Source organism: Xiphophorus couchianus, chromosome 22, assembly GCF_001444195.1.
Source record: "Xiphophorus couchianus chromosome 22, X_couchianus-1.0, whole genome shotgun sequence".
NCBI lineage: Eukaryota > Metazoa > Chordata > Actinopteri > Cyprinodontiformes > Poeciliidae > Xiphophorus > Xiphophorus couchianus.
Window position 1 is genome coordinate 19,403,011 of NC_040249.1, and position 21,618 is coordinate 19,424,628.

At 39.0% G+C, this 21,618-nt stretch overlaps 1 protein-coding gene across 2 annotated transcripts in view; it reads right to left on the minus strand.

Moving 5' to 3' along the window:
• Positions 1-20,765, minus strand: part of fancl (FA complementation group L) — a 23,328-nt gene extending 2,563 nt beyond the window's left edge. For both annotated transcript variants that reach the window (XM_028007416.1, XM_028007417.1), the window contains exons 1-11: positions 20,447-20,765; positions 19,934-19,992; positions 19,757-19,817; positions 19,297-19,353; positions 18,979-19,076; positions 14,047-14,143; positions 8,838-8,906; positions 4,541-4,691; positions 4,121-4,204; positions 1,914-1,959; positions 480-561 (exon numbers count right to left, since the gene is read on the minus strand). In XM_028007416.1, the coding sequence (XP_027863217.1) occupies positions 480-561; positions 1,914-1,959; positions 4,121-4,204; positions 4,541-4,691; positions 8,838-8,906; positions 14,047-14,143; positions 18,979-19,076; positions 19,297-19,353; positions 19,757-19,817; positions 19,934-19,992; positions 20,447-20,533 (891 nt within the window). In that variant the 5' untranslated portion in view covers positions 20,534-20,765. The remainder of the gene's footprint in view (positions 1-479; positions 562-1,913; positions 1,960-4,120; positions 4,205-4,540; positions 4,692-8,837; positions 8,907-14,046; positions 14,144-18,978; positions 19,077-19,296; positions 19,354-19,756; positions 19,818-19,933; positions 19,993-20,446) is intronic.
• Between the last annotated feature and the right edge of the window lie 853 nt (positions 20,766-21,618).

Sequence of the window (21,618 nt, forward strand, 5' to 3'; positions counted from 1 at the left end):
TAAAAAAAAAAAGAAAAAAAAAATCAACATCTGGTCAACCCAACTTTTTTGCACTCCTCTGAATGTTAATGAAGCTGAGGCATTAATCACCGTGGCGACAGTAGATAAACACAACGCCCTTTCAACCCATTCGCAGAGAAGGGAGGGGAAGGAATGATTTTTTTTCTTTAAAAAAAAAAGGAGAGATAAATGGTTTTGCGTGATTAAAGCGGTTTGATAGTGAACAGAATTCTGCCATCTTTGTTATTCTAATGATCTTATCTGTAAACAACCCAATTAAAGGAGCAGTTGTGCCCACCTCTAAAAGGAAATAAATAAATAAACAAAAAACATGGAGAGAAAAATATGGAAATGATGGAAAGAAAAAAGCAGTTGTGTACATCTGCCCGCTTAAAAGTTGAACATGCACAGCTCCCGGAGCTAATCCTGATGAGAACGGACATGTTTGAAATGGAAAAGGGTGCATCTGTGTGACATACAGATTTTTCGTGGGTGGCCGGTGACGGGAATTCGATCTCCAAAACATCCCGGAGGTTGTTCAAGACGCTGGAGTCCGGGTTCCTGCCAGCAAACCACAGACAGCTCCTTCACACACTAATTAACCACATGCAAATGAGCCTGCAAAGACACTGAGGGATGATTAGGACACTTTCACCACTGCTACACAACAAGGGGGAGAAAAAATGGAAAGGCTGCAGAGCATTGGTTTGTTCACACAGAAGGAGGGAGAACTTCCTGAGCTCTGGAGCAAATGCTGCAACCTGTGGTGAAATTAGAATCGAAATGAGGAGTAATCATCTTTTCTTTGCCTAAAACCCTAAGGGATGATCAGATTATCTCCAAGCAGCTGAACTGGTTCCCACGTCAGCAACGACATGGCTTCTGGAGCGCCACGCATCCCGTAAAACACAGAATTGGCCCCATCTCACAGGGGCATCTCAAATGAAAATCTCTAATTTATTTCAATCCCAGCAAAATAAGCAAAAATAAAGCTCGAAAAATCCTGAGAACATTGGTTGATCAAGTCAACATTTATCTTTTTTTTTTTATTCCTGCAAATCATGAAATTCCTGGGCAAATTTAGATAAACTTAAATCAATATTTTTAAAAAAAAGCTGGATTAGCCTAAAATTTGTTTAAGTTTAATTAAAATAGTTATTTCAGTGCTTTGTTTGGCAGCTAAACTGAACCCAGAACACCCAAACAACCTGGGGTCCTGTTTGAGACCCACATATAAAAAAGATAGCAAGGTGCTGTTTGGATTTTCAATTGAATGTGGGTTTATCAAAATGATTGATGAGTTGTACAAAAACTCAAGCTTAGATGTTCTTCTGCGAGTTTTTTCCATTGATTTATCAGACCTGGAAAACAATAAAATCAAACTACATAATTTTCAAGACCGCCTTAGAAATCTGCATAATATAGGACTGAGCAATAAATCAATAATAATACTGCAATGGACATGTGATCAATATCAATAGGTAATATGTCAGATAGAATTCCTCTGAGTCAGAACCCCACAGCATTCTGGGAGATGTAGGCAGAGGAAAGGCTTTAGCCATCTCACAGCCAGGTAAGGAAGATTGGTGGCATCAACTGACTCACTCCCTTTTTGGTTACCTAGCAACAACCTGTTGAATAACTTACAGCAGCATTTGAAGGTTTTACCACCATGCCTCATAACTGCTTAAAAATAAATAACTGCATGGAGTGAAAACTGTGGATAAAACAGGAAATGTCAGGAACGTTTTGCAGTATTTCAGGTATTTAAAACAAAAAGCTGATCAATAATTAATCGACTAATATTAAACGCTTGTAGTATAAGTGTACCAAGCCCTAAGTAATATATATATATATTAATATAGACAGCACACAACGACCTGGAGAACAAATGATTGTGTCGTCAAACTCACCACATGTGCATGTTGGCGTTCAGTTTATTCCTCAGCGGAGTCACCACTGCAACAACAGAACAAAAGGTCGGTCTTGGTTTTGGATGTGAATTCTGATAACAGCTTTAAATTTAAACTGAAGTTTGTCATCACAGATTCAAAGCACCTGCAGATCCTCCAGGATTGTCTGGGAGCCCCCTGAGAAAAAAACAAAGTTAGTCTGTCTCAAAAGAGCAGCCCTTTGCCCCCCCGTCTGACGGCGCCTCTACTGTCGCATGCGAGCCCTCGCTGCTTCCAGCTCCACGGGGAGCGCCGTCTCCGTGCACCGCTCATCACTTTCATATTTGTTTTTCCTACATGCAAAAAGCAATATTTCTGGGCGACCTTCCGTATTTGAGGGTCGCCGCCCGCCTCTCGTCTCGGCGGCTGAAGTGTGCGTGTGTTTAATATCTTTAGAGTTGCATTGCTAGGCAACAGGCGAGGAGTTGCACGACCTTGGGCTGACAGAAACAATGGTCGACAATTGACGTAGGCTTGAATAGAAAGCAGAGGCTCAAAGCTCGGCCCGGCCGGCAGTGGTGAGTGAGAGCGCAACGTCCAGGAAGCGTGTCGTTTGATAAGGCGGCACACAACGACCAACACCAGCAATTTGGCTGAAGACAGGTGGAGATCAGAAGAAGAAGTAGTTTTTTTTTTCTTCTTTTAAGCAGCAAAAAAAAACAGTGGTCTCTCTGAAGTCATCCTTAATGGGTAATTACAGCCATAAAAAGACACTGATTAAAATCATAAGGGTTAAAGGTAGCGTTCTTTTGTAAGATCTGTCATTTTACGAAATGACTTTCTAAAATGCAGTTTAAGTGACATTAACGTGATGACATTCATTACTTATGAAAGAAATATAGTTTCATTAGAATCATAATTTTATTTTAGACAGTGAATTAATAACATTGAACACAAGGACGATTACAAATTCAAACCTCTATCACCTGAAAAGCATTTCCAAGATTAAAGAACTAAAGTTCTAACTAGATCTAGAGAAACTCATCCCTGCGTTTATCTTCAATCGCATTGATTACTGCAACAGCTGCAGCTGATCCAGAACGCTGCAGCTCGCAATCTCATTAAAGCTAGGAAAATAAAAACGTCATCCCAGTTAGATTTTAAATATTTCTGTTAGTTAAATTGCTGAATGGTTTAGCACCATATTAAAGATCTGCTGCTGTTGTATCAACCCTCCAGACCACTCAGGTCAAACATGGAGAAGCATCATTCAGATTCTATGCACCACAAATCTGGAACAAACTTCCAGAAAACACTGAGTTTCTTTAATTCAAGGCTTAAAACCAATTTGTTTAGATGATTAATAATAACTGGAACATCATAAATTCTAGTCTGGATTGCAACTTTTCATTACTTCTCTTTATTCTCCCACTGCGATATAATGTTTCTTTTTTTGCATGTTAATTGCGTCATGTTTTCATCATGTAAAGAATTTTGAACTGCTTTGTGGTTGATAAGTGCTACACAAATAAACTTGACTAATCATTTTAGCACCTCGTCTCACACAGGAAGCAAAAACATGCCACCCGATTTTAGTGATTGAGCTTTTTAAATATTTATAATCAAGAAAAAGGTACAAAAAAAAAAAAAACTCACAAACAATAACTAGAGCAGATTGACATGACACCAAAAGTTATTTTTTGTGCAGCAGTTAATAACTTACTGCTGCTCATTTTTATTACCGATTTTGCTTTTGCTGATTTATATGGGCTGCCTCTTTCCTAAATCAAAAATATAAGTCAATTATTTTGATGCTACAGGTTAAAATTTATATATTCAGAATTTTCATAAATATTTTCTATATACATCTAGACATTTTTTTTTTGTTTTTAAAATATAATTGCTGCAGAACCAGAAAAAAAAAAACACTTCTGAAGACAGGAGTGTTATTAAACATGGCAGGTGTAACTAGACTCTTTTCTCCCTGAGTTTTGCTTATAAGGCACAGATCCCTCTGAAGGAAGCTGTAACATTCGGTATGCTGCATGACCTCCAGGCAGCAGCAGTCACCTATTTATAGTTTCCTGCAAACTGAATCATAATGAGAGGATGCTTCATGCTTTAATACATTGTGTCAGTTGTTGGGGTGTAATGCAGTAGATAAACTTGTGTGCATGCTGTGAATTCCTGACTTAGAAGTGAAACTGTGTCTGTGGGCTCCTACCCACCATGATCGGCTCCCAGCAGGCAGCACTCTGGCAGCATCTTCGGGTGTCGCGGATCCACCTCTACCTTGATGGAGACGTTGTTTCCTGCACACATTCACATTCAAAAATGCTTTATTGATCCCAAAGGGAAATTAAATAATAAATTGATGTGGGGCTGATAGGGACGGGTGTGTAATTCAGCCGCATGATCCCACTTAACGTGGGTTTAAAGAGTCAGCATCCTGTCCACTGACTGTGAAAAGTATGGAGCAAAGAAGAAGTCGCTTCTTATGACGTCACAACCAAATCAAAATCTTTCTAATGAAGTCAGAGAAATAAGATCCTAACTCCCTTTAATCTATTCATATTTGCAACAAAAACAGTTCATTGCTTTTGCTTTTTCCATCAACGAAATATCAGCTGCGACGACGCAAACTTTACCTATGGCGATCCGCCTCATCGTGTCGGAACGGCTGGGTTTCTCCGGCTCTAGAACCCAGGTCTTCCTGTCGATCTCATCCAGGACGTCCCAGAAGTCCGTCAGGGACTCCAGAACCAGCAGGAACTGGCTGTGGAGCTGCTCTAGAGTACTCTGCGAAACAGCACAGGGGTCAGCGACAAAATGCTACATTCTGCTTTTAAATGGACATTACTGAGAGATATGCCATCAACTGAAACATTATCCACAGCCAAACCGATCAAAGTAAACAAGAAAAACGGGACTAAATATGTACAAGTAAAGATTTAGTCAGAGTTAAACACAGAGGTGTAGGTTGGTGCAAAAAGCTTCTGCCGTGACATTTTCAGATTGAGAGGAATGAGAGCATTTAAAACCAATCGGTTAAAAACTGCAGCAACTCAAGCTGCAATAAACACGCTCACATAAACACGAGCTCTGAAAGCAAAGAAAGAGACGCTGATAGAGGTGCGGGAGAGCAATGCAGATGGAAGGAGAGGGAAAAAAAATTAGGGGAAAAAATGAACCAAAAATTATGGGTCATTGTGCCAGCACAGTGCACACAATTAAGCTTCGTCCAGGTGCTGAGAGCCTCAGCAATTACAGCCCAATTAATGCCAGCGCTATGATTACAGTTAGAGCTCAGGATAACTACTCGAGGCCCGGTTCAGCTGTTACTTAAATTCCTGCTCGATCAGAGAAGAACCTGAGTGAGAGCTGAAGGCTGCAGAGGATAAAAGGAGTTGAGTCGGAGCCGAGCGTTGCTCCTTGGCTGTCTCAATCAGTTCTCTTTATCTATGTATGATGTCTCTCCCTGACCTCCATTCAGCTTTGAGAGCAGAAATACTGAAGATGCGGTTACATCGCTCTGCTTTTAACCTGATTCAACTATTCATCTCCTCGCTGATGACCTCAGAAGCACAGTTTTTTTTTTTTACAGAAACTTATCTAATGTACGCAGAAACTAAAAAGGAAACAATAACTGTCAGTTATTGCATTTAATTATTTTCACAAAAAAAACTAACGTACAACAGTGTGTTCATAGTATTTGTCTGAATTTACTCTTTTGAGTCTAAAACTCTGTTTATGTCTTAAATCTTTCGCCAGAGACAAGAAAACTCGCTCAAAATTTAAATTAAGACAACTTGAGAAATTTCATCACACCTGAACGTTTAGTTAAATGCAAATTGGTGGTTTAGATAATTTGGTGGTTCTAAGAGAAGCTAAGAGAAGACAGTATCTAAACTACTGTAAAGTCGGTAAGTAGACAACTGGACATGGAATAAAATATAGAATAACAAATTCTTTTCCATATTCGCTCTGAACTCATCCAGACATAATTAAATATTTAAACTCGACACTTCCAGATTTTCTAGAGTCAGACTGAGGAGTCTTTGTTATCACATGTTTATACACCAACTCTATCTTCAAATATGCAGTTTTTGGTGGTTGACATATGGTAGAACCTGCAAGCACAAAGGACATGAACAACAAACACACACACGCGTGCACACACGCGGGTTTATTTCTCTTCCACATCTTGTTCCTTACAAATGCACTGAGTGGCACATCTTGGCCCTGTAACAGAGCAGGCAATAATTACTCATTCAAATGAACATGTCAGGGCTGCCGACAGACAGGCCCTTCCCCCTGCATGCACACACATAACACACAGAAAACACACACTTGGCAAAGTTAAGACCGTGCACACACGCATATATGTGTGCACACCCCAGCACACGCACACACGCTTCATGTCGCAGAGTGGGAGAGATCCATCAACGGCCCAGCAGGCAGACAGACTCCATACGGTAGCGCTGTTCTAAGCTGCTCCTCACTGTACGCCTGCCATGTATCAGCTCTCTCACACACACACGCAGATACACACACACACACACGCATTTAGCTTCTCTTTCCTCTAACCCACCAACTCTCTGCCTCTCTGACTTCTTTTAACAGCTCTTACTGACATATCTCAGCTCAGCTCTGCACTCCTCACTCTGCAATCAGGTTCTTGACTTTATTACACGCCAGGAAGAACAGTCCAGTTCAGTGCTCCATTGGCGTGTGCGTGTGTAAGCGACACACAGACTCGGAGGCAGTGACAGAGATGAAAGAAAAAGGACGACAAACAACAATAACGAGGGAAGCACAGGGACACAAAGAGCCCACAGCTGGTTCTACATCAAAGCACCTTTACGGCAATTATAGCGGACTAAATTTGAGGGGCTAAAAGGAAAAGTGTTAATCGAGCAGGTGGAAACCCGCTTCGTTACATTATGACTCACAATGATTCAAGGATTTCTGTGGAGCTCTTCATTTTCTTCTCCTCCTAAAGGCCTCAATGCATATAAAACTATGAGAGAGTGACGATGCGTTCACCTCATCAGATTAAAAATGACACATTTTTGGATAAGAACAAAAAAAGAACATTTGTTGTTTCCACAAATAAATCTGAAAACATTTAGGTCCGTTTCACACCTAAATTTCAAGATTAAAAATCAAACATGGGGCTTGAGATTTCCACTCTGATGTGAGAATGTGAGATATCCATAACTGAACTGTTGAACATTTATGGTGGTTAATTTGCTTTCACCATTCAGTTGCAAAGACCAAACCACGTAGAAATTGGTGTAAGTTGTGTTTCTCTTAAAATTGGGCTGTTCAGAAAGCACACACCTCCAGATTGCACCCACACTCAGCTGTGCTGCTGCCTAGGAGACCAAAGTATTTGTGTTTTATGACTCAGAATAATTCAAGCATTTCTGTAGCAATACAGCTTACAAAACAAGACATCACATTCAATGTTTCAGTAAAAAAGGACAATTTCACTGCTATGTTTATAATTAAGACCAACACAGTAAAATCATTTAAAAGGTTTCATGGATCACAAACTAAAAAACACACATTTGTTCAGTTTTAACCAACCTAAGTATTATAAACTGTGAACTAGATTTGACCTAATATCAGTTCAGGTTCAAACAGCTGCTTAATGTAGACTGAAAATATTTACCAGAAATCTTTTTCATACATGAATATGTTACAGGTTTAACAAATTATCAAATATAACAACCCTATAAAATCAGCCAATACCAGTTTTATTATACATATTACAAATTTTGAATAAAAAATGGAAACCTTCAAACCAGACACTCTGCTTCAGTCTCTAAGCCAGCTTGATGTACAACAACGTTTTTACAGACAAATTTTCTTGTTTTGCCCCTCACAGTTGAAACGAGATAGACCTCCTCTACTCCGGATGAGAAACATTTGAATTTGAGGTTTTAATTAGGGTTGTAGTCAGGACTGTTTGACCTGAAACCAGACAAAACCAAGACTTTGAAAATGTTGTTTCCAGGCTGGTTTCCAGTCCCATCAGTGGGAACTTGTGCTACGAGTTCATGTTCCCCTTTACCAAAACACTGCGACATTCTCAGATTGGCACAGTTCTCAGTCCATTTTGACCCAGTTTTAGAGTGTTAATAAGGTTAAGGAGGAATTTAGTCCACGGATTTTATTCAAAGTCAGTCTTTAAATACAAAACCTGTCAAAACTGAAGAGTGGATGAACAAACACTGGATGGATGGTTGAATAAAAGAATGATGACGCTTTTATAGATGGACGGTTGCTACGCTTAGAGAAGACAAGAAATATTTTTCCATACTCTATTTTCATTTATATGGCCTGTTTCATTCTTCCAGGCTGAAAAACAGATTTTGATCACATTCCACACCTTTCCAGACTTTATAAAGCCTATTAAACTGTGAAAAAATTTCTGGTTCTGAGATTTAAAGTTATGGTCAGGTCTATACTTCCTATCTCTGCCCCCACCTGAAGCAAACAATGAGACTAATTAAACTCGTTCCTGCAGAGGAAGATGCATCTGTTCAGTACAAGTCTAAAGAAAAAATCTACATTTCTAAATCTAAAATTTCTTAGATTGTCAATTCCTAATAGAAAAAAAAACCTAAATGCAAGTTTCGAACAAAATGGTTTTGGTGACGTAATCACACAAAGTCATAACTGATCTTAGTCTTAATGTACACACTAGTAATACTTCTCCCATTTAAATTCAAGACATATTAGAAACAAAGTCATAGTATTTCATTAATTAGAAATGTATTTACCTGCACAGATTCTCATCACCCTTTATTTCATAATGGAGTGGATTCAGTAGAACTAACTATGGCCTGGTTAACGTGATGGGATACTAAAAGGTGAGAATGTATATTCAGAAAAATATCTGAATATGGTGGTCCACCTTTTGGCAGCAATCCATACCTGTGGTGTCCAGGTGATGGTCAAAGGGACTGGCAGGTCAGCTGAACAGTCAGGAGCCTCTGCTGGATGCTGTGGACGCAGCAGATGGAGGCATCAGAGAGAGATACAAGGGAAGAGTTTAGGTTAAAACATGTTTGGGAATTAGAATGGCCCAGTCAAAGCTCAGATCTGATCTGATGCATAAAATTCTAATAAGGCATTGGAAAACTTTGACAAATCCTGCTAGTTATTCTATTTGCTTAATCAGCTCTAAAGTTCAACATACTTTCCAGGTGGTAGATATGGAAACACGTTGATATGTTACCGTTTTCAAATGATCCATTAAAATAAATGCTATTTCACCTTTTCTTTATTAATTTAGAGGAATACATCTTTCTAGCAGCCTTTATTCATTTTAAAGAACTAAGCAGAGGTAGCCCAGATTTAACAAGCTGGTAAAACCAAAGTAGAATCTCACTAAGAAGCTTTGGTAAACTGTCTCGGTTCACCTTCAACATTACGAAACTCTTTGTCCTTCCCCAGTCCTCCCTCACTCCCCAGTCATCCAAGCCTCCATGCGTCCATGCCAGTGCCGCCTCTTCCAGAGCTGTGTCTGGTGAGGAATGACCTGGCGCTGGATCTGGGGGAGGCAGCTGGAGGCCGGGAGGTGCCAGAGGGCTGAGGAGGGCCAGGTGGGCAGGTGGGCACAGTGTGGGGTCTCACAGTCCTCCCTTATCCCCGGTGGACGTCATCCCAGCTTAGGTAAGCACCACCTCACCATGACACCGTGCCCATACTTTGCAACTCTGAGCTCCTTCCACTCCTGCTGCCCAACAGATGCCTCCATTGACTTTGTGCACTAAGAAAACTTTTTAAAAACTATTGTACTTTAAGCTTTAACGTATATTGTTATCCAAGTTAAATTTAGCTGAAATTCAAATTAGGATGCCTAATGAATGATATGAGGAGATCGAAACTCAAAAAGAAATCTAGTTTTTAAGTTTTGGAGGACTTTTAAAGTGTCTAAACAAGTCATAGAAAAATTCAAAGGGAGCAATAGTGTTTTATCATTTAAAAAATAAAGAATCAAAGGATTCTTTTAGATTCAAATTTTTAAATACTGATTAAATCAAACCAAAACAGACCTTAATGAAAAAAAAGAGCTAAATGTGGATAATTCTTCAACTCTAAATTACAACCAGCCAGCAAATAAAACTCAACCAATATGGTATTTAGAGTTAAATTATAGTTATCATCACTAATGTATAAATATAATACTTTAGTTGCAATGGACTACTTGGATGCAATATTTAGTAGTAAATTATGTTTCCCGTGCCATGCAGATCCTGCATGCCAATAATATATCTGGCCTGTTGGATGGACTTTCACTGCACCTGAGGCCGATAATAGATGCAGGTCTTTAGTGGCTGACAGGCAGGTAATGATACAAAACACAATATATAACATTACTTTCTAGGAATCTTCATAGATCATACTTATGCTGCAAAAAGTGCCTTATTCTGCATTTCATTGATTTTTACCACAAACTGAATAACTTATGTCTATTTTTTTTTCAGATTTCTTTTTATGACTTAAGGTCTTTTCATGACTTAATACTGAAAAGACTAAGTCTTTTCATGACTTAAGGTCTTTTCATGACTTAAGGTCATGAAATACAGTGCTTCAACTATGAATAGTCTGCAGTACATTATTTAACATTACCCAGTTGGTTTTAGGGTAATGTACAGCATGTGCTGCGATAGCTCCATGTATCCCTAGATATTGGTTGTTATGGTCATTCTTTCTATAAATTTCAGTGTCTGAGCAATTTGCAGTGCCTAGATATTGTTTGTTTTTATCTCTGTTGCCATTTATCGTTCCTACTGGCAACCCAAAATGGTGTCAAGCAGATGATGTAAGAGTAGTTGGAGAATCTTCTCTTACAACTTCATCAGGCGAAGCCAAGTTGACCACAACTCACGAGACAGTGGTCACCTCAACAAGAAATATTAGGATGTTTCAATATTGCAAGATCTTGTATGACGAGCTCTTGTTACACCCTTAGTGGCTGAGAAGCTAAAGTTTAAAAAAAAAAAAAGGTGATAAATAAGTCAGAATATTCACAGTATTGGAATCACATGTTTCCTGAGTAGAGCTGTGATCCTCTCCCATTCTGTCTGCATGTGTTCACATTTACCTACAGTGGTTTGCACTTGTATTTCTCTTCTGATACCCCTAAATTATACAAACCAATTACCTTCAGAAGTCAACATATTACTAAATAAAGTCTACTTGTGTGTAATTTTAAATCTTATTTGGGGACAATCTGTGAACAAACAGCATCAAAAATATTAGAAAACTATTGAATCAGGTTTGCATATCAAAAATGCAAAGCGTATGACATAACCTTAAACATAAATATAATGGCTGCCCACTTAAGCTGACAGACTTGACAAGGAGATCACAGGAGTAGCAACCAAGATGTAACTGTAGAGGAGCTACAGAAATACACAGCTTTGTGGGGAGAAACTGTTGACTAAACAAGCATCAGTCACTCATTCCACAACTCAAGCCTTTTTGGAAAGCGTGGCCAAATGGTTAAATTGTTGAAGGAAAGTGTCAAGAAAATCCGAGCTCATCCCACTTCCCCATGCTGGAGATTTTAGTTTAACAGTAATAATAAATAAAGTTATCTTTAAAATGAATCACTCAAGTGACATCAAGGCCCAACAGTAGACTTAGGTGTCAATAAAATAAATCTGGTTGTGTGTGTTGTTTTTGTCTCATGCAAACTTTGCTTTAATTCTACTTTTTTCTATCTAATCATAAGAAATCATAGTCAGTCAGAGAGAGTCATTAAACAGGAAAAGCAGGTTTCCTGGAAAAAGAGGAAGTTTCCAGCCTGCAGATTTATAAAAATAGCTGAGACTATTCCTTAGTTTAAAGGTAAAGTTTTAAAGAATGAAATCTAAACATTATTAGTAATTGGATAAGATTCAAAGTAAAATACTTATATGAATATTGGTTTACTTGTAATAATACTTACACTTATATTTGTGGGAACACTTACAAGAAAAACAAGTAACTGTAACTTTAGTAGTAAATAATTAGAATCATGTATTATTCTTGGTTTCTTTTCAGAAAAACATCTGTAATAACTCACATTAAGATCATAATAAGAGTAACTAATAAGTTATGGTTATAAAATCATAAATGAATGATAGATCAGAGAAGCTGAAGAAAATAAATGTGATATAAGTTATGGTTATAAAATTATAAATGAATGCTAAATCAGAGAAGCTAAAGAAAATAAATGTGATATAAATGTGATTTTGACATTAAACTTGAAATGGTGTAAAAAGTTGTAACTGCAATTAAACATCACTGATATGTTGGAGGTAGAGAGTAGGTGAAAGGTTGTGCAGGCAAGGGACATAGGAGGTTGAGCAACCCTGAGACATTAGCACAGACATCAGGACATAATGTCTGTAAGACAGTGATGGATATGAGATCATCTGTCTAAGCAGACAGCCAATGAAAACGCACCAAAAGGTGGATAAACCCTATAAAAGGTGGGTGCAAAAGAGGAACCGTTCGTTGGATCCTCCGGGCAGCTTCGAGCCAAGAGATGGACAAAGAACTCTGCAGCTGAAGAAGAGCCGGGGCCACAGAGCCGAAGACTGTCCCGCTCATGGAGACCAACCCGTCAGGCCCACAACCTGTGGCTTCGAATCGCACTTCTCTCATCGGCTGGGTTCAGACCCCAAAGACAAAGATGAAGACAAAGGCAAAGACAAAGAAGAAGAACTGGTGCCTTCCTTCCTGCCAGCACCAAGTCCTGTGTGACCTCAGCATCCATGCGGAGAAGAAGCTCATCAGACCTACAGAGATCCCTGCCTTCGCCGATCAACATCTTCCTCCTGCTGCAACACCTTCTTCATCATCAGGCCAGGTCTGGGGTTCGAAACGTCAAACTCCGTCCGTCTCTTTCAAAGGTTCCCTTTTTTAGTTCTCAGTGTCAGCAGTAGGGAAAGATAGACTAGATGATTGATTTTACTTATTTGATTATTTCTGCTACTGAATTAAGCTGTACTGACCCTTGCAAAAATGCCTTACTAATAAAATATTTAGCATAAAGAAAATCTAAAATATGTTGTGGACATTCAGTTAATGAGTCACCTTAAAGTTCTTTGATGGTTGTAAAATAGCTGTGATGTTTGATTTTGGAGAGGAAGAGGTGGAAAATGTTTTTAGGTTGCTGGTAGCCCATATGTAAAACATCATCCTTGGGACTCGCCCGAGTCACTAAAACCTACCTGGTTCAATAACAAATGCAAGTTGTAAAATAGAGAACGAGCGACCGTTAACAGGTGTGCTCTGTGAAACTAGTTGGCTGTAGGCTGCTCAGTCTGGCTAATTCACAGGGGGAAGAAGGGTGGGACACCTGGATGTAGGCCGTTAAAAATCAGGTGAATTGTTTCTCGAAACCAGCTTAAACAGAGTTTACTTCAGTTCTGGACAGGGTAAATCCCAGCAGATTTAGAAAACTCAATTAACCCGTTAGAAGGAGAGCTGGTAGCACATCTCCCCTCTCAGAAGAGGAAGTACGAGAGTGAGAGAGTAGAGACAGAAAGGAGGGGGGGGGGGGTGTTGCGCAACAACAAAAGCCAAAGAAATTCTTGCTGTATTTTGGTAATATGCTTGTAGGAGACACAACAAACATGTGGAAGATAGTGATCTGGTCAGAGTCTAAAATCTGACCTTTTTTTTAAATCAGCATTCAAAATTATAAATGTGGTGAAAAAAACTAAGCCTCCCTGTCTTTTTTGGCCAAAGACTAAAGTGCAAAAATAAACTGAAATGAGAAATGAAATGAAAGCATTGACTGACAGCAGCAGTTATGCAGATTAGTGTGAATTTATTGGTTTTCTCTGTGCACACAGGAAGGTTTCTCCATCCTGCTGAGGTCTGTGAAGAGATGCATTATCAGAGTTACATCTCAGTCACAGCAGGTTATCGTGTCTCTCCACATCCTCTCCAGTCTGACCTACATTTAGGGGCACAGATGTAAATCACAGATTCGCTATCATCTAAATGAATGTTTCCCAGTATGCAGTTTTGGAGAAGTTGGCCTGTTGTGATTTGGAGTCACTGCAGGTCGCCTGATGATGAGCAATTTTTTTGGAGTGACAGCGATCAAGTTGCTGTAAAGTTGCTGTGAGTGGCTCACCTTTGACTTGAGTTTAACAGTGAGAGTGTGCTGCCTTCCAGAGGAGTCCTCTGCCCTCAGCTTCAGTGTTTGGAAGTCCATGTCTATGAAAAGCATCCTGAGGAAGGATAGAGCTAATTAGACCTTCGCTGCTCTCAGTGCCCACTCTTGATGTGCATTTTTAGAGGCAGAGGTCCTGAGGCTCACATGGAGACATGGAGAAATTGTGATGAAGAAAGAGAGTTGTGAAATGTGGGTTTAATCATAAACGTAATTTAATAACAGAAAACGCAATTTCACTAAAAACAAAAAAAGCTACCCAAATCAACTGTGAAAAAGTAATACCCCCTTAAATCTAATAACCAGATGTGCAATCACTACTCCAATGACTCACATCCAGCTTTTCTTGGTTCATCAGTCTTTTGCATCCTTATGGAAGAATGTTGTCCTACTATTGTATGCAGAACTGGTTTAATTCACCCACAATAATGAGGGTTCTCAAACATTGTAAACCTGTTTAAGGTGGAACACTCTGTTACTACAGCAGAAAGCAGAGCAAAATGTTATAAGTACAATGACGCCACCTTGACGGAACGCTACAGACAAGATCGATTCCTAATGTGAGTTTGATTCCTAATTCCTTGAGTTTGATAAGATCAGGCAGGAAGTGTTTTTGCAGATCGTTTAGCCTACTCAGTGTTGTTGGACAGTTTCTATTTAAGAGCTTCTTTGATTCTGCAAGTCAGGCAACAATGAGGCCTGGGTGCGGCTAATGAAACTGAAATCAGCTGTCTAGAAATGTGGTTATAGCAGTTAGTTTTTGGTTTAACAAGGAAGGCAATTATACTTCCACATAGAGTTTAGCTGGTTTGGATAGCTTTTTTACCTTGATACATGAAATCAAAGTTGCTTTTTTTGTATTTATTAAGAGTATGTTTATCTGGAGGGAAAAGGGGAATTTTGAATGGTTTCTCCACATTCTGTTTTCTTTTTTGAAATTTAGACAGACCTAGAAAATACTTAAATTTCATACATGAGCAGGAAATAAATGAATAGGCCATTAGGACAGGCACTTTACTTAGAAAGCAATTGTCACTGTATTGCAGAGACGCATACTTAAAATAATGCGTCTCTGGGTGACTTCAGATTTTGGAGTCATCCTATAAATCAGACTCTTCTTCATGTCCTAAATTAAATCTATAAACAGGACAAAATGCTGATGTGGCGCAACCATTCACCAACACCTCTGTCAGATTTACGACACCATGACCGTTTCAACGAGTGATAACCAATCAGAAGTCCACCTCTGATCTACTGAGGTCTGAAGACAAAACACTGATCTGAGACAAAGCATCTAAACAACCCTTGTCCAGATTTACAGTATATTACAATGGTGCTCTGTGATGAGGCTGGCAGAGTTGTATATCTAGCCAAGATTTATAGAGGGGAGTGAGAGATAAGTGATGTTCAGACACATACTTAGGGACATGATGGAACGACGGGAGACAATGTCCATTTGGGTTGTGCTCATAAAAATGATCAGGCCTCTCACACTGAAAGCCACAGAGAAGGACAACAACCCACGACAGCATTGACATATCAAAGGCAAACACAGTAACATCTTCAGGAAGTCCTCAAAACAGCCACAAAGTATAAATCTATGTAACTGGTCACAAATACATACCAGTCAAGTAGAGGTGAGCAAAAAGGACTCAGAATTTTATTATGATATTTTGTGGTACTATCATAATGATCAAAATAATGATGGAAATCTATTTATTACTTCATTTTTAGGCAACTGTATGGCTGTGACTGCATGGCACAGAAATCATAGCGTCACAAACAAAAAATGTTAAATTGGCTTCTTCAGGACCTAACTTAAAATGTTTGATTTGTATCACTAAACTGCACACAGCAACAACTTTTAATCATATTTTCCAACAATGGAGAAAAAAAAAAAAAAGTATAATGTCAGTTTTGTTATTTTGTGTTTTAATAGCATTAATTCAAAGTTGTTCAGACCACAATAAATCAAAATTCTTATGATAAAAAAATGTTCATGATAAATGATGCAATAAAAGCCCACTGCTACTTTCCAGATCACTTAACAGAACAACTTAACAGATAAAACTTAAAATGAAAACAATATGATAATCTATTTTTTTTTCTTAGTCCAGTGGTAGCATCATTCTGTGGGCCTGTTTCACTGTCAATAAGACCAGTGCATTGAACAAAGCAGATATAAGTAGGTAAATTAGGCTAGCATTAAGATTCTGAAATGACATTTCCAAAACCTCCTTAAAAATTGGAAACTAGAGTTTAAAAACCTGGCCTTTGCCAGCAAACCAACTAATTAAAAATCAGAGCAAACTGGAGAAGAAAAGTTTTAAATAATTATGTCAGTATTAAACCCCCTGGATGAATAGGCGGCTGATTGCAACTGCATCAAAAACATCCACATGTTCATTTCCATTGCTACAGGGTTTCACACCCCAGAGACCAGGGACAAGCTGCCACCCCGATGATGGAATCAGCATGATAGTCCCACCTCTTGCTGGGAAGACTGATGAGAGCTTCCCATTTGCAACTCCCCAGCAATGTGAGCCACTTCTACACCATGCAAATTTGTGTGTGATTCTCTATTGTACTCTGTGCATGTCGACAGTGTGATTCATGAATAGTGCGATCAACACTTTCAGTATGTTGTATCACAAAACACACATGTAAAATGCAAACAGAGGGCCGTGGCATGTACAAATGGAGGGCACAAGAAGAGATATGCACAAATTTTATACAGGATTAAGACGTGCAGATTCACGATGTGCAGATTCACGAGTCTGGCTTGTGGTGTTATTGTGGTAACCGGGACACCATCATTACTTAGAAATTGTAACCCGGGAATTCCCAGAACTATTAGAGATCATGTTTGTATTACAGGATTAGGGGAGTAATTTATTAGCTGGCCTAATAATGTAAGAAAAACAAAGATGGAGGAAAAAAGCTTGTGTTAGTAGACCTAGAAGGCCCAGCAAAAAACACCAACACAGTGTGACGGAGTGATAACACCGCAATCGGAAGACATGAAGCCCTGCATGTTCTCCAACAGGTTGTGAACACGGAGCACCAGCTGTGCCCATAATGAGCTCAGGAGCCATCAGGGTCATGTTTCTGGTGGAATCAAGTGATAGCAGCTGACCTACTTGACCCCATTTTCCATTAATTAGCACATTTTTTATCACAGGTTTGCCATTCGCAGCCTAACAAGATGACCAAACTAGGAAATGCCAAATAAAGGCACGTGGAGGGGAAGAGAAGACTCGCTTTACCTGGTCCAATCAGCAGGCAGAATTACAGCTGAAACCCCCGGTGGCTATTAGCACGGCACATACCAATTAAGACGCTAAGCAAATCTCGAGTGCTTTAGAGATTGAGGCCCGCTGTGTATAATGCTTTCTAACCGTAACACCATTTCTAGCATTAAGCATACCTTCACCCCCCATCTCCTATTAAAACCTGAGAGTCTTCAATTAGAGCCATTTGCATTTTGCTAATATCATAATTGCAGTCGTGGTCATTAATAGGAAAGTGGAAAATGAGTGTGGTAGTCAAGGATTAATCCGAGCTGAGGGAGAACACATATCTTCCTGCTAACTGCCTTCTCCTGACGACGGTATTAGCCGGGCTCGTCAGCGCACGAGAGCTGAGCTTTATTAAAGGCGACCTGGATTTAACTGTAACTCAATAACTAAAAATAAGGAAGTCATTAAGAACCCCTCGTTAATGTGGGCATGTGTTGTTGAAAGCTACAGGAGAGGGAAGGAAAAAAAAAGAACGACTGCTCCATTTAGCCAGATGAGGCAGGGAGGTTTTCATCACACCAACTTGATTCTACCTCTGGGGAATAAACAGGAAACTTGAAAAACAATGTTTGGAACTTTCACATCCACTGTTGGTTTAGATTCTTAGCTGATATGAGGATCAGTTAACAGAATATGCTCCATCAGCAAGTAATTCCACTGACAAATTGCTTCCACAGTGTCCTGGGACCATGTTAGTGGGAAATGGAACCATGTTAACAAGCTGTTCATTAAGAAAAAAAATTATTGTTTTGGTATTAGTTGATTTCCTTTGTAAGCCAAAACAGTTATCTAAAGCAGAAATTAGCTATAAATTGATTCAGTGGAATTTCACACGGTTGCTCTGAAATACATTTCTCTGAAGCTCCTGAAAACTAGAGAATTACATTTTAATTGTTTTATTTTACAAAGGTATGCAAATGTAAATTGGGTTACACTTTAGTAATTTTCAAATTATTATTTTTTCTATTATTGGTATCTGCATGGGTAAGGGGTTAGTGGGTATAGTCATGTTGTTGCTGTTCTCTACATATAAACTATAACTACGGTACATTATTCACACTGAGCCACGTTCTTCTAGAGGTTCTTCCTGTTAAAGGGAAGGTTTCACTCTCTACTGTCGCTACATGCATTATCGTAAGCGATTATCTATTGTCACCACAAGCTCCTTCAGGAGCAGTGAATGGTGCAAGTCAGTGACTCAATGCAATTTGCACTTTAACAAATACTTCTCATCTCAAATTAAGTTTGCGCTAAATTGCTATCAAATGCTTCTGGTGAAAATAAAATGTCAGAGTATCATAATTAGCCCCAATATTCCTGTTTGCAACATTTGTCTAAGTTGCTTTTCTTTTGCTTTTTTGTTTGTTTTAAATCTACCATTCAACAAGAGTGGACACTCATTTGTCTCGTAAAAAATATCCCAAATAATAGAAATGTGATTGTTATGTAATTTTAACTTTTTTGACTGTGTTGCCTGAACAACCTCCACTGAAACTGTTCAGTGGGAACATTTGTGTGTCTGTTAAATGACTGTTAAAACTAAATACGTTTGAGCGTTTTGTTAACACTCCTTTAATAATTTTTCTGTACTTACTTATCCCATCCGACAGTCTCCATCTCAGATATGAGCTGGGAGTAATATCGAGGAGGCGGGACGGAGCGACCCTCAGGACATCGATTTAGAGCCACTTCCTGCAATAAACACGCAAAAAGAGCAAATCATAGCGCTTCAAATTTATTGACCAAAATCATTTCACCACAAGCCAAACTGTATTAGAGCCACTTTCCTCTAAACCACTTTAATCAATTGAATTCTCATAGGATAGTTTAATAACATAAAGAAACAATCTAAGGTCTACGTGTGCATCTTTTGCTTATAATTATACATATCACATGTCGTTCTTGTCCTTACCAAGACGGTTTTCAACTCCAGAATGAAACCGCCAAGATCCACCGACTGCTGCAGCCTCTGTGAGAAAGACATCCTTGAATGAAGGTATAATGAAGTGACACTGTCTATTTTTGCTTTCCTTCAGCCAGCCGTTCAAATCAAACACAGTGTTTGTGATTAATGTGTGCTGCCACCCGTTTAAATAATTAATGATAGCTTAAAGGCTGTGAAAATAATGAACTTTGCAGCCCAGGGTGAAATATCAATCTCATCCAAATAACCCTGAGGGGCCCACGTAACAAATGCGGACATTTTCCAGGCAATGTTAATTAAACAGTGGGGGGAAGAAATAGAAGGGCACAAAGAAGGCAACATGACATGGCGATAAATACACAGGAAACGACAAGATATTAATCAGAGATGACAGACACAACGTTTCACTTGATACCCTGATGCCACAAGCAGCTGATTATACATTTACCTGCTTCACTATGTGCTCATATTCACGCAACAGGTGTTTCAGCTGCCAACAGCAGTGCAGCCTGCAGAGACAAAAGTTAGGAGCAAATGCAGCTTCTTTGGTTAGAAAAACACTCCCTATGAAATCAAGCTGGGCTTTAATGCAATTATTAATAAAGCAGGGAGACTCTATTAGTACCTGGCCCGCTTCAGTTGGAGATCTGGAGGGAGGAGTATTCTTATTCTGAAGTCTCTTTCCTGGAGAAAACATACATTGTAAATGTAATGTAATGACAGACCAACACAAAGTTAAGCATAACTGTAGAGTGGAAGGAAAAGGGTTCATGATTTTCTTTTTTCACGAACAAAACAAAAATCTGAAATTGCAATTAGTTTAAAACGAATTTATTTTGGGGAATCAGAGTAAAAGGCTGCATATAGACTGCAACCGTTACAGATGACCTGTTTGTTTCAACATGACCAAATAGAAGAGTAAAGCCAACTTTATGGGAACCTGACATCCCCCCATCATATTCTATTGCTTCCATGTGATTTGACGAAATCAATAAAACAACTGTAAACACAGAAAAAGCTGTAAAATTTCCTGGCATTCTGTTTACATTATTTAAGTGTCTTCAATGACGCAGATGCTTAAAACAGGTTGGGCATTTGCTCTAACCGAGAAAATAGATTTTTACGCGAGAATACCCACCTGTACGGTTATAAACCCATCATAGACTGTTTTCTTCTTGTTGAGAGGTAAAAGCAGCGGGTTATCGCGTATTAATAAGCTCTCCATTGAAGTTTATGCAACTTTCAGCTGTCGAAGAATATCAATGTCGAGTGTTTCCACGCAAACGTCAGTAATCCCACCCACGCATGATATGAGACGAACTTTCAGTAATTGGGTGAACTACGACAGGCTAGTTTGCTATGCTTCAACTAATGCAGTTAAAAACACAAGAAAAGTCAAACCGATAGCAAGATATCGCTTCCCGCCACCAAAAGCAAAACAGTATACGTCATCCAGTTGCCTTCGGGGGCCTTCGAAAAATATCGGAATTTACACTTCCGGTATTTCAGTGTTACATTTTAACATTAGGGATATTGATATTAATACAACTTTTTCATATCTAAAGCTTGATCATGTTAGAGAAAGCAATGTGATGTTTCCATTTCATGATAGTCCTTGCCGAATATTTTGTTGCATTCGCGTTAACTCGTATATCTGAACTTGAGTTGAAGACGTTTTATCGTCCCTTTCATAGTCCAGTTCATGCCCTCGTTTCACCACTTTTTTAGTGCTTTACTTCCGTATTAAAAATAGCATGTCAGTTTGTTTTTAGAGTAGCCTACTACTATTTGGAAGAATCGGGCGGGTAAGCATAGCAAATTCCTAATTTTGGATTCAATTTAAACATATATATTTTTAAAACATTCAAAAACATGCAATATTTTTGAATTACAGAAGGCTACTTCTGTAATGTTCCTAGATATGTCATCCTGGTTATGCTAGTTTTTTTCTTAGAAGACAGTCGGTCGGCATTTTTGAGGGCATCACTACAAAAACGCTAGCATAACAAGGGGTTTGGAAGTGGGGCAGTGTCATTTAGTACTTGCAGCAAGAAGGGTTTTGGGTGTGAATCCCAGTCTGGAATCTTCCATGTTTTACATGTGCATTCTTTGGTTCTGCATTTACTCTGGCTTTCTTCCACAGTATAAAAACATGACTGCTAAGTTAATTGGCCGCTATAAATTGTCCTTATATCATATGACTGTGTGTGCATGGTTATTTGTCCTATGATAGACTGACAACCTGTCTATGGTTTACCCCACGTCTTGCCCTCAGAGTGCTAGAGATGGGCAACAACTTTTGTTAAACTT